This window comes from Crinia signifera, chromosome 5, assembly GCF_055691185.1.
Source record: "Crinia signifera chromosome 5, ASM5569118v1, whole genome shotgun sequence".
NCBI classification, from domain to species: domain Eukaryota; kingdom Metazoa; phylum Chordata; class Amphibia; order Anura; family Myobatrachidae; genus Crinia; species Crinia signifera.
Window position 1 is genome coordinate 65,617,278 of NC_139221.1, and position 14,361 is coordinate 65,631,638.

The following is a 14,361-nucleotide window of genomic DNA, read 5'->3' on the forward strand; positions in this document are numbered from 1 at the left end:
GCATTGCTCTTCTTGACACAGATTGTCTTATTGACATAATCTTTGTTCTAGAGGACTGGTATGCACAGGGAATCCAGTAAAAAATGTTTGTTAAAATATTTCAAACATTTACATTTCAAAAAAGGTTGTTTTTCATGGCAATGGATACAGGTTAAGGGGGTAAGGGGATGGGGGGAGGGGGGAGGTGAGAGTTGGGTATCACATGGGACATACTGTAATAACAATTGGCAAAACATAATAACAAACATTCCAATATTGTTGTTTGTTATTTATTTATTTGTTAATAAATAAATAACAAACAACAATATTTGAAAAAATGGTTGCATGGTAACTGTAAAGGTGTAGGTTTTATTATTTTGACATATCACACTACATCATCCTGCCAGTGCACTGCCCCCTCCCCATTAAAGTCTGCTGTATACTGCTCCCAAACTCTTTTGGCCTCGGCACAGGATACTGCTGTACCCCCTGTACATTGCAGTGTTGTAAAGCCCTCAGCAAGTCTTTGGCTTGGTGGTTGAAGGTGTTTAGGAGGTTCCAGATCCAGCTGGTGTCTGCCACGTCGGAGGTCCTGTCAACATCTGATGTCTTGTTGGTGCCGCAATTGACTGTTGCACTGCCCAGTGAGAAAAGCCTGAACTTGAATTTCCAGGAGGCAGATGGAATCCGCCTTCTCAAGGGGGCATTATGTCAGGACTGCCATTGATATCATTCTGGCCTGCAGTACCTCTGGTTGGGTATAGGGGTTGTTGGGAATTCTGCACACACAAATGTATTAACACCCTGCAATTATGGGGTGATGTTCCACTGGATGTTTGTGGACATCAGTGGGGGTGCTATCCCAAATATATTAGGATCAAGGACAAAGAAGAAAAAAAGAATTTGTGTTGGATGCACTCCTCGGATTCAATAAAGAAATTTTATGGTTATATTCCTTTTCTTGTGTTTTTTTATATAAAATGAGTGGGAGCTCCTTTTATCTTTATTATTCAAAAAAGTGGGATAAGGAGACGGCCACTAGTAGCGAAATTAAGGGGTTAAAATTTGACAACGACATACATACATATATATAGTGACAGTAAAGATAAGAAATTGTGGTTTTGATAGTTTTAAAATGTAGGTAGGGGTGACTGTTGGTTATTGGTGTATTTAGGGGTATATTCCCCACCAGTGTTTTTAATGTCTAATATTCCACAAATTGTGTGTATATTTATTCATATTTACACTTATGGGAAAATATGCAATTTTATACCACCATGGGTTTTTTCTCCAAGCGTAATGGTTGCTTAGCCACAGAGGGTTATAGTGGATCTTTCAGTGATAATATGATGTTATTATTTCACATATGATTGTTCACATTCACATAACTCTGGCGTACTGTTCAGGATTAATTGTATCAGATTTCTTATCCAGAGTCTGAAGGGATGGAGCAGCTGCACCTTCTATTAGTCACTTAGATCAGTGGTACATTTGAATATGAATCATAACAACTCACAGTAGTCTCAGGCTGGCTTAGGTAGTCCCTGCTGATTTCTACCACCCTCTCTGTGGTTTAATCAAGCACCATTTAAGGAAATACCAAATGCTGGTATAATATTCATATTATAGCAGAGAATTTTTAACTGCCTATGTACAGGGGTATAAATCCCACCAGGTTCCTTAGGTGCTTGTGTTATGTTTTCACTTTATTTGAGGAGAGAGATATATATATACACCTCAATGGGTTTATTATCAAGTGAAATAATTATTTAACCACAGGGGATTGTGTTGAGTTTGTAAATGCAGCGACAAAGTTGCTATTTCATGCTTTATACATTAATTTGTATCCATTCACTTCAGATCTGGCATTGTGCCCAGAGCTGGGGAGATCCAGCTCCTTGTATAATTATTTGGAGCCTGGAGAGAATGGAGCAACAGCACCATCTATTGACCACTTATATTAGTGGTACATTTGGGTATAAAAAATAGTACCCCACATTGATATTATTAATTAGATGTTCTCAGGTTCGCCTGAGCGGTCTTAGCCACTGTTGTAGCCTTCTCTGAGGTCTAATGGAGCAACATTTAAAGAGACATCAACACTGGTAAGATATTATAATATGAAGAAATAAATTTTTCTGCGCTAACACCAAACAGTCATTTTCCCTAACTCTACAATCAACAGGACACGTGTTTCGCTAGATGCTTCTTCAAGCTGACCACCAGAGTGTAGTGAGGCCGCGATATTTATCAAAAAGCGCCCAGCCAATCGCGGGGTCCAAACTGAGCATGTGGTATAATTGCGCCTATCATCGGGCGCTTCTACTTCCGCCCTCAGCTGTTCGTCCGGCCAGGTCTTCATTTGGGTGACGTCATCACGTTAGTCACGTGACGCGAACGTCGCGTCACGTGGTTATCGACGGCCAATCACGCGGCTCTAATTGCCGGACCAGGAAGTGAGGGAGAGTGGAGCGTTGCCCTGGAATCTGTGTATTGCATAATGCACAGTAAAAAGGGTTGCGTTCCCTTGTTTATTTTCCATCTACATTTGTGCCATTCACTGTATTTAAGCTCCGTTATATGAAGTTTTGATATTCTTATTTACTGGAAGTTGCTGTGTTTACATGTGGGTCATATTGCCCTGTGATTTATATTATACATATTCCCCGATAGAGCCCTGCCATGTGTATGCCACATAAGGTTAGCTGACCAATTTTATGGGATATTATGACAAATGCTAACTCCTTTATTATAGAACAAAGTTCAAAATTATGATGATCTTATTCTAAACTAAAAGTACACCACTCTGCTTTTATTATATATATACATGGTAGTATGTTATTCTCATGTATATTATTATTATTGCAGATATTGGGTATTGTATATTCGATGTGAACAGAGAAAAAGAAGATAAGAAGCATTGGAGGGTTTTTATATTCCATGGGTTTGGCTGATTCACCCTTAAAATATATGTACTTTGATTTCTTGTAATGAAAATAAAATTTATTGTTAGAAAATTTGGGGGCTATTATGTCTTGTTCCTTTTGTTATCAATAGATTGTACAGTAATGTTGATCTATGTTGGTTGTGTGGGTGGAATGGGGTGTGATAAAAAATGTGAAAAAGTGTGTAAAAAAAGAAGAAAAGTGTGTGCAAAATATGTGCTCATAATAAATAAATTAGTGAGGGGAGGCATTGGTTGTATGGGTGGTTGATGACCATAGAAAAAAAGGGGGGAGTGTATTTATGGCTATTATAAGCGATTGGGTATTGAAGGGCATATTATGCCTGGGTGAGAGGTATTGTGGTGAAGAAATATAATAAGAGAAAAGTGGGGAAAATGGTGGTGTGTACACACAGCATGATTGGGTGATGAGGTGTTAAGTTCCACATCATATATTGGTGGGATCTGACATACTCGACAGTAGTCCTTATTGTCATTGGGATTGTTCTTCCATGATCTTTAGATCTATCTTTATTGATCTATTTAATAAGAAGGATGAGAACCAGTCATGGTGGTTCTGTTATGAGATGAATTAATTATTCTCATGGAATAGTAAATGATTGTTGGGGTTGGGGGAATGATTTTGGTATATTTGATAGTTGTTCCATCATGACACAATTTATGGCAACAGGTGATGGTGGTTCCTGACATGGTAAGTATGGTCATGGGGTAAGTATATATAATGTATGATCTGTTTAGAATGCTTTGGCTTTTTTACAGGAATGGTAAGTAACTATTGTATTCGTTGAGACCTTTGGGTTGTAAGGAGTCCATTAAAAATATCATTTTGGTCTCTATTTTCAAAAGTTCTCTGTCCAGGTCTCCTCCTCTGATCCCCAGTTGGACATGTCTCATTCCAAAAACTTTGAGGCCAGTGGGGTCATTGTTGTGGAATCGCATGAAGTGTCTTGCTACTGGGGTGAGCTTTTTGAAATTAGCTGAATCTTTCCTTGCATTTCTAATGGACCCTATGTGTTCTAATACCCGTACTTTGAGGGGTCGCTTGGTTTTACCAATATAGATCTTACCACAGGGGCATTGTAGTTGGTAAATTACCCCTATGGTTGTACACGTGATGAACGTTTGGATCTTCCAAGTTTTTCGGAATTTATCCACAAAAGTTTTGATGGGAATCATGTAAGTGCATGCTTTGCACCGCCCACATTTTTCAGATCCCAATTTTTTAGGGGCATTTTTCAATGGTTCTGCCAGGTGACTCTGCACTAATTGATCTTTTAAATTCCTGGCTCTCCGCCAGCTGGTCTGTACCCTTGCCGGGAGGACCTGGTTTAAATCTTCATCAGTTTGCAGAATATGCCAGTGTCGTTGTAAAATGTTATTGATATTTCTCCAGTTCTTATTGAAGGTACCAATAAAGCGTACTGGTTCTTCTTTCTTGGTAGCTCTTATTTTGGGTGATAGCAGAGTCTCTCTTGGAATTTGTTTAACTTCATTACGAGATCTTTTGATTAGGGTCTGACTGTACCCTCTCTCATATAGTCTTGCGGATAGTTCTCGCTCTCTTTTTTCGTATATATTGGGGTTCGAGCAATTCCGTTTGATCCTAATCATTTCACCCTTGGGTATGGCTCTGATGGTGCTTGGTAGATGTGCACTAGTGGCATGTAGTACGCTATTCGTCGCTGTTTCTTTTCTGAATAGGTCAGTGCAGATATTGCCATTGTCATCTATGTTGATGGTTAGATCCAAAAAATGGATCTTTTGTTGACTGGCTTCATATGATAATTTAAGATTTAAATTATTATCATTTAGTACATTGATCATCTCCTCCAATTCACTTTTCTCTCCATCCCACAACATCAGGATGTCATCTATGTACCGTAGATACAATGGTATCTTATCTGTGTATCTTGAATTGGCATCCTGAAAGACTACCTCTCTCTCCCACCACCCCAGGTACAGGTTGGCATATGTCGGGGCACAGGCTGTCCCCATAGCTGTGCCCCGCACCTGGGGGTAGTGGGAGCCTTGGCAGACAAAGTAGTTTTTAGTTAGAATGAATCTGATTGCTTCAGTGAGGAAGTGGTTGAATTCGTAATTGGCGTCCATCTGAAGAAAATATTGGACAGCTTCAATTCCTCTCTCATGGTTTATACTTGTATAGAGGCTTTCGACGTCTAATGATACAAGCCATGTGTTGGTGTTAACTGACAGATTCTCTAACTTATTTAAAACGTCCATCGTGTCACGGAGGTATGATGGTAATGCAGTGACGTGTTTCCGTAGAAATTGGTCCACGTATATGCTCAACTTCTCTGTTAGGCTGCCTTTACCTGACACGATGGGTCTGCCAGGGGGTGTTTTTGAGTTTTTGTGTATCTTTGGGAGGAGGTACAGTGTCGGGGTTTTGGGGTTGTCTACCCGTAGGAAGTTAAAATCACTATTGGAGATGATTTTGTTGTCATGTGCTGTTTTAATGAAGTTCTGGTATTGTCTTAAGAAATCTGCGCTGGGACTAAAGATTAATTTTGAATAACATTTTTTGTCACAGAGTTGTTTCTGTAGTTCTTGGACATAGAGGTCCCGTGGCCAAAGGACCACGTTCCCCCCCTTGTCCGAAGGCTTAACTACTGTATCATGCCATTCAGATATCTCTTTTAGTGCATTCTTTTCCCCTATGTTGATGTTATATGGGTTGGAGGATTGGTTGATGAGCAGTTGATCCAAATCTCTTGACACCAGTGTTTGATAAACCTGGACTTGTGGGCAGATTTTATTATCCGGAAAGAATATTGATTTCTTCTTTATTTTGGATTGATCCAGTGGTTCTGGTGCTGGGATTAGCGTTGTGGTCGGATTAGTCTGAGAGTTGTCATCGATATTTGATGACAATTCATATAGCATTTGTATTGCCACATGATCTTCATCATCCAGTCCATTGTTAGGATCTTGTGGGTCTCTTAGAGGGTCCGGGGGGTTTATAGTACACTCTGTATTTTCTTTGTGTGATTTTAAATGGTTCACAAAGAACTTTTTGAGGAGAATTTTGCGTGTAAAGAGGTTGAGATCTTTCTCTATATCGAATCTATCGGCAGGTGCAGCCGGTGAAAACGAGAGCCCTCGTTTCAGGATAGATTCCTGATCATTTGTTAAATCTCGATTGGTGAGGTTAATAATTTTAAGATGGGTTGTGGTGGGAGGTATCGTGATGGGACTCAATTGGTCCATTCCCTGTGTCTCCTCCTCTCCCTGGTATCTCCTCTCCAGTCTACAACCTCTCTCTTTCTCCTTCTTCCCCCCCTGGCCCCGCCTGATCTTTCTCCAGGATCTCTGCCTGGGTTTCGGCCTGCCCCTAAAAAATTAAGGTGGGAAAGTCTCGTATCAGCCGAGTCTGTGTCGGATGAGTCTAATTCTGATGAAGTAAAATTGAAAGAATTCTTGTCCCCTCTGTTCTGTGTGTATTGTGGTCTAGTGGGTCTTGAGTTCCACTTAAAAATTTTGTTGTTTTGGAAGTCCATTCTATCTCTTTGGAATTTTCTTTTTTTGCGGTCTATTATTTCCAATTCATAACTCTCTATCTCTTTTTTGTATTTGTCATAACGGGTCTGGAAGAGTTCTAGTGTCTCATGGTTTTTCAACCTCTCCCCTAATGTTGTTATCTCCAATGACAGTTGAGTCAGTAGTAATTCATCATGTTTAATAAGAATTTTCATTAGCTCCTTAGAGCACTGTAACAGGGTTTTTTCCCATTCCAGTTTCAGTTCATTATTGGCTAGGTCAAATGCCGGAAAGATTTTGGGTCTTAAACCCCTCGGAACTAAGTTACTCTTGATATAGTTGTCAAAAGTGGTACGGTTCCACACTGTTTTGCTTTGCTTCATAAGAGCCAATTTTAAAGCATATAAGTCTTCGGACCAGCTGGGGGCGGGACCACTTGATCTGTCAGGGTTGTCTAGGAATATGGAATCCATATCACTCCTGAGCTTGTCCCTTCTCGTTTCTAAGTCTTTTGCTAGGCTAAAGGATGCCATAGTAAATATACCTCTGGGGTTTTTTGAAACTTATTTTTATAATGGAAAGATTCCTTGTTATCAATTGAGTGGTGCTAGGATTCAGAAGTCCGCAATTAAGCAGATAGAGCAATAGTACAGGTATAGGGGTTGTTGGGAATTCTGCACACACAAATGTATTAACACCCTGCAATTATGGGGTGATGTTCCACTGGATGTTTGTGGACATCAGTGGGGGTGCTATCCCAAATATATTAGGATCAAGGACAAAGAAGAAAAAAAGAATTTGTGTTGGATGCACTCCTCGGATTCAATAAAGAAATTTTATGGTTATATTCCTTTTCTTGTGTTTTTTTATATAAAATGAGTGGGAGCTCCTTTTATCTTTATTATTCAAAAAAGTGGGATAAGGAGACGGCCACTAGTAGCGAAATTAAGGGGTTAAAATTTGACAACGACATACATACATATATATAGTGACAGTAAAGATAAGAAATTGTGGTTTTGATAGTTTTAAAATGTAGGTAGGGGTGACTGTTGGTTATTGGTGTATTTAGGGGTATATTCCCCACCAGTGTTTTTAATGTCTAATATTCCACAAATTGTGTGTATATTTATTCATATTTACACTTATGGGAAAATATGCAATTTTATACCACCAATATATGATGTGGAACTTAACACCTCATCACCCAATCATGCTGTGTGTACACACCACCATTTTCCCCACTTTTCTCTTATTATATTTCTTCACCACAATACCTCTCACCCAGGCATAATATGCCCTTCAATACCCAATCGCTTATAATAGCCATAAATACACTCCCCCCTTTTTTTCTATGGTCATCAACCACCCATACAACCAATGCCTCCCCTCACTAATTTATTTATTATGAGCACATATTTTGCACACACTTTTCTTCTTTTTTTACACACTTTTTCACATTTTTTATCACACCCCATTCCACCCACACAACCAACATAGATCAACATTACTGTACAATCTATTGATAACAAAAGGAACAAGACATAATAGCCCCCAAATTTTCTAACAATAAATTTTATTTTCATTACAAGAAATCAAAGTACATATATTTTAAGGGTGAATCAGCCAAACCCATGGAATATAAAAACCCTCCAATGCTTCTTATCTTCTTTTTCTCTGTTCACATCGAATATACAATACCCAATATCTGCAATAATAATAATATACATGAGAATAACATACTACCATGTATATAGATAATAAAAGCAGAGTGGTGTACTTTTAGTTTAGAATAAGATCATCATAATTTTGAACTTTGTTCTATAATAAAGGAGTTAGCATTTGTCATAATATCCCATAAAATTGGTCAGCTAACCTTATGTGGCATACACATGGCAGGGCTCTATCGGGGAATATGTATAATATAAATCACAGGGCAATATGACCCACATGTAAACACAGCAACTTCCAGTAAATAAGAATATCAAAACTTCATATAACGGAGCTTAAATACAGTGAATGGCACAAATGTAGATGGAAAATAAACAAGGGAACGCAACCCTTTTTACTGTGCATTATGCAATACACAGATTCCAGGGCAACGCTCCACTCTCCCTCACTTCCTGGTCCGGCAATTAGAGCCGCGTGATTGGCCGTCGATAACCACGTGACGCGACGTTCGCGTCACGTGACTAACGTGATGACGTCACCCAAATGAAGACCTGGCCGGACGAACAGCTGAGGGCGGAAGTAGAAGCGCCCGATGATAGGCGCAATTATACCACATGCTCAGTTTGGACCCCGCGATTGGCTGGGCGCTTTTTGATAAATATCGCGGCCTCACTACACTCTGGTGGTCAGCTTGAAGAAGCATCTAGCGAAACACGTGTCCTGTTGATTGTAGAGTTAGGGAAAATGACTGTTTGGTGTTAGCGCAGAAAAATTTATTTCTTCATATTATAATATCTTACCAGTGTTGATGTCTCTTTAAATGTTGCTCCATTAGACCTCAGAGAAGGCTACAACAGTGGCTAAGACCGCTCAGGCGAACCTGAGAACATCTAATTAATAATATCAATGTGGGGTACTATTTTTTATACCCAAATGTACCACTAATATAAGTGGTCAATAGATGGTGCTGTTGCTCCATTCTCTCCAGGCTCCAAATAATTATACAAGGAGCTGGATCTCCCCAGCTCTGGGCACAATGCCAGATCTGAAGTGAATGGATACAAATTAATGTATAAAGCATGAAATAGCAACTTTGTCGCTGCATTTACAAACTCAACACAATCCCCTGTGGTTAAATAATTATTTCACTTGATAATAAACCCATTGAGGTGTATATATATATCTCTCTCCTCAAATAAAGTGAAAACATAACACAAGCACCTAAGGAACCTGGTGGGATTTATACCCCTGTACATAGGCAGTTAAAAATTCTCTGCTATAATATGAATATTATACCAGCATTTGGTATTTCCTTAAATGGTGCTTGATTAAACCACAGAGAGGGTGGTAGAAATCAGCAGGGACTACCTAAGCCAGCCTGAGACTACTGTGAGTTGTTATGATTCATATTCAAATGTACCACTGATCTAAGTGACTAATAGAAGGTGCAGCTGCTCCATCCCTTCAGACTCTGGATAAGAAATCTGATACAATTAATCCTGAACAGTACGCCAGAGTTATGTGAATGTGAACAATCATATGTGAAATAATAACATCATATTATCACTGAAAGATCCACTATAACCCTCTGTGGCTAAGCAACCATTACGCTTGGAGAAAAAACCCATGGTGGTATAAAATTGCATATTTTCCCATAAGTGTAAATATGAATAAATATACACACAATTTGTGGAATATTAGACATTAAAAACACTGGTGGGGAATATACCCCTAAATACACCAATAACCAACAGTCACCCCTACCTACATTTTAAAACTATCAAAACCACAATTTCTTATCTTTACTGTCACTATATATATGTATGTATGTCGTTGTCAAATTTTAACCCCTTAATTTCGCTACTAGTGGCCGTCTCCTTATCCCACTTTTTTGAATAATAAAGATAAAAGGAGCTCCCACTCATTTTATATAAAAAAACACAAGAAAAGGAATATAACCATAAAATTTCTTTATTGAATCCGAGGAGTGCATCCAACACAAATTCTTTTTTTCTTCTTTGTCCTTGTACCTCTGGTTGGCCAAGGTGCTGCAGTTCGCTTTTGGCCTGCAGTGCCTCTGGTTTGCCAGAGGTGCTGCTGTTGTGTTTGGATTGCAGTACCTATAGATGGCCAGAGGTGCTGCTGTTATGTTCAGCTTGCAGTACCTATAGATGGCCAGAGGTGCTGCTGTTATGTTCTGCCTGCAGCACCTCTGAATGGGCAGAAGTGTGGTTTCTGAGAGCAGTCCCAGCCGGTGTAATCAGCTGGATCAGTCTGTTCTCAGAATACCATTCCCAGCTGCAGCACATACTGAGGATTGAGGGGCCTGTCTCTGCGTGTTCTTTCTTTAAAGCTCTTTCTTTAAAGCTGTGTTTGCCCTGAGCTTCAGGGCCAGTTATAGCCTTCCTACCCTTGTCTGAAGTCCTGTAGCATTCCTGATTCCACATTTGTCCTGCCTCCGTTGTCTGTCCCTCCAGCAGGTATTATTGCTATTAGTCTTGCAGTCCACTGGGACTCCTAACAGGCTGGAGGATTATCACTCTCCATTTTATCACTTTTTATGGCTTAGTACATCTCGACCAAAGACACCATCCCCTGTTGATATGGCAGTTTTAAAGGGTTACACAAAGCAGATAATTTTTTTCTGTTCAATATAGAATATTACATGGATATATGGACAAGGGAGCACTTTCTAAGAGCTCAGCTCCTGCTGATAGTTAGAAGATACTAGTTTCATTGTCCAGAAGCCTTGCAAGTGCAAAAGACTTTGCTAATCTATACTGGATCAATTTTTTCTGAAACATACAAAGATAAAAAGAAAGATTTTTCTTATGAACTAAAACACGTCTCCGCAACGGGGTGAGGTGTGAAACTGTACGCAATTGAGATTCACACATACGCTGGCAAATAGACACATTATATAAATTATAGTTGGACGGGTTTTCTCAGTTTCACACTAAAGTATACAGTGTATACTAAAACTAATTCCTATTGCTTACAAAAAATCATATATATTATTTCTAGAAGGTGATTTTTAGTGACGATCCATTTTCTCCCTAAATACCTAATCTTCAAAATGGTACCTCATTTATCAATTTTGGTTAAGTCCTCCACTTCTGAGTAATTGTTCATTTACAATTGCACATTATTTACAATTCAAAGCTAAATATTGACCTTTGACAAATATAACATTTTCGCACGGGCCACCTAGCAGAATTAAAAATGTATTTGAACTTTAATCATACTTAGCTTTCTTTGTTAGCAGCTTCTTGGAATCAGGATAGTGAACCAAAATGTCACTGAGACTCTTCTTATCCAAAATAAAGAGATTAGCAAATCCATGGGCCACCACGTTAGCAGTGCGCCGGTTTCCTCCACCAGTGGACAGGAGGCTGAACAAGAAAAGAAAAACGAGAGTGAGTAGAGAATCACATCACTAGCACTTCTCAGCCAATGGAACTATCTACTACTGGAGTCACTTTATAAATGGGTTAGGGATTAACATTGGGCACTTATGTGATCAGTTTATGTGTCTGTTATAAGTGTTGTTATTATCATTTTATATTTGTACTATGTCTATCACAGGAGGCAGAGCCTGCCAAGTGTTCACACTAGTCTATTTTAGAATGACCTGCCTTATTTTAAATATCAAAACCCACCCTGCCCATTTAGCAGCACCCTGCTAAAATAGCATAGCTTGTGGGTCCCCACCGCAGCGTGAACAGATACCGTGCACATGTGCATGGCATCTATTCACATTGACCAGTGAGCTTGGGGGATGCCCAGCACCTCAGTAGGTGCGGGTCACTCCCCCAACAGTGACATTGGCAGGCAGGCCCACCCACATTAGTGACATAGACGCCCAGGCCTGTCTACAATAGTGATGAGCTCAAGCTGCCCTCTTTCCCCCTCCACCCTACTTGCCTGTTCCAAAAGTTCTCCTATCTCATGTATGACATTCAGCTAATGGCTATGTAAGATAATCATGAGGCAACAAGAGACACCTTGAAGGGCTTCTCCTTCATGTCCCACAACTGAGAGAGCAACAACTATACCGTCCCAACCCTTTATCTTATGGTAGCTTATGTGAGCTTGTAGCGGTTGGGCAACTGTTCAAGTTATTCTTCGAGGTTAACTGCAATGTTGAGCTCTACTAGAATTTTGATGCTGAATGTTTCCCCAGGAGGAGGCTACCGGTCACATTAAGATGGGATGAAAGAAATGGAAACTGAAAATATTGAACATCTATCTAATAGAAACCAGGCACATCAGTTCAGGGGTGTATAAAGCATCACGGGCCCCTTTAATGGCCTTAATAGACCCACACCCCCTAAAATATTAGAATGTAAACAATTATTGCACCAATCCAGGTGGGACTGGGGAGTATGGGTCATAGGGTGGACAGCACTGAGGATGACATGCATTGGCTCGACCACTGAAGGTCGTTATGGGCCAAGCTCGACACCTGAAAAGGCAGACACTGGCTTAAGTCAACAGGGTCATTAGGTCGACACAAGCATTAGGTCGACATGGGCTAAGTCGACCTAATGCTGGCGATCTAACGACCTTATACCTTGCCTGCCAGAAGCGGGTCCATCATCCTTAGAAGGCACCATCTTCATAGTGATATTTGTGAAGATGTACGGGGGTTATCATTCTGAAGATAGCACTGGGAAGATGGCGATGGCCTTAAATATAGGTATACTCGGGAGGGAAGGGGGATAGAGGACATGGGACCCTCCTGCAGCCTGGGCTTGGGTTACTAATCATAATAATAATAAGGTGATAAAAAGTGTTGAATTAAGTATTACAATGTGATGACCTTTACCAGCCAGGCTACACAAACCCAGTGGCTGGTGCGCAGACTTTCAATGATCTGATATTGCAAACATTTCTTTTTCTTTAATATAACACTATGTACAGTTTGGGCTCCCTGTCACTATATTTCCTGGAGCTTGGGAATATTTTAAATTTACTGTATGATGAAAGGTCAGTCAGGACCACAGGAAATGTCAGATAAGTTTCAAATATATTTTGCTTTGATGCGCAGCTTGGCACTTGTGTGAATGTACATCTGCTTCTCCAATTTTATCTTATAAATGCACATTCCCTGGCGGGGGGGGGCACTGATTTATAGATTACATATACTGTATCCTATCTCTGGCAAATATGAGGAACACTGATAGAGGGGAAACTGTACTAACGAGTACTTGTCTCTTTCCACTTTCATTGCTATTGTAGCAACCCGTTCTCTGCATAGCAGCCATTAATATGATCTCTTCTCTAATATTTTCCCATCATGACTTAAATATCATCACTAGGTGTCTGATTAGAGATAATCAAAGAATATATCCTCTATAGTAAAAGGTAACACTTCACTTCTCGGGGGGGGGGGGGGGGGATTCAAGTGTTGCTAGAGCCGGTGACCATTAGATGGTGCCCAACAAAGCAATTCAAGAGTTGCTCCTTTTGGAAGCACACAGCAGGGCCCCTGAGTACTGAGGGGCCCACAGCTGCCCCAGTCACCTTCTTCTTGTCAGACACTGTTTTTCCCTGTCACCATGCCATCCCCTGACTCTCTCTGTAACCCTCTGCCTCTCCCTGTCACCCACTGCCGTGTTGCATATTGTGAACTTGGGTTGGGGTGGAGGAAGGGGGCCCAAATGGTATAGTTGGCTCCTCACGGTGACTCCCACAGGAGCCAACAGGTGAACAAGTGTGTTGGGGAGATTTAACAGAAAGAGCCAGTGAAAGTGTTACCCTGCCCCTAACTGTCATTTTTCAAACCTAGCCTGTAACATGTAAGTTAGGCTGGTGTGTTATCACCTTCAATGTTATCTTATCTTAATAAATCTACCCCCGTGGATAAGAGAATGGCACAGTAAAGGCCCCCATACACTAGCCGATTTTGGTCAGATTTCAGCCAGATCAGTCGGATCTGGCCGAAATCGGACCAAAATCGGCTAGTTTTGATGTCCCCTCAGATCCGATGCGCGGTCCCGTGCGCATCGGATCTGCGTCGGGTGGTCGGACCTGCTGCACGTCCGACCACCCGACTTGGGACCTAGTGGGGCGGCGAGGCGGTAGAGGGAGCAGGGGGGGCTGGGGACGCTGCGGGGGACACAGGCGGCATAGAGCCCGGCAGGGGGAGCCGGCGGGAGCTGTCAGTGATGAATAAAAAAAAAAGCCCATACAATGCATGGGCGGCCTGTGATTGGCTGAGCGCTCTCTCAGCCAGTCAGCAATTGGCT

The 14,361-nt window shown here is 40.8% G+C and overlaps 1 protein-coding gene across 2 annotated transcripts in view; it reads right to left on the minus strand.

The window, feature by feature from the left end:
* The window catches only part of CNGB3 (cyclic nucleotide gated channel subunit beta 3), a 177,135-nt gene that overhangs the window by 30,210 nt on the left and 132,564 nt on the right, over positions 1 to 14,361 (minus strand). For both annotated transcript variants that reach the window (XM_083187382.1, XM_083187381.1), the window contains one exon: positions 11,356 to 11,502. In XM_083187382.1, coding sequence (XP_083043508.1) covers positions 11,356 to 11,502 — 147 coding nt within the window. The remainder of the gene's footprint in view (positions 1 to 11,355; positions 11,503 to 14,361) is intronic.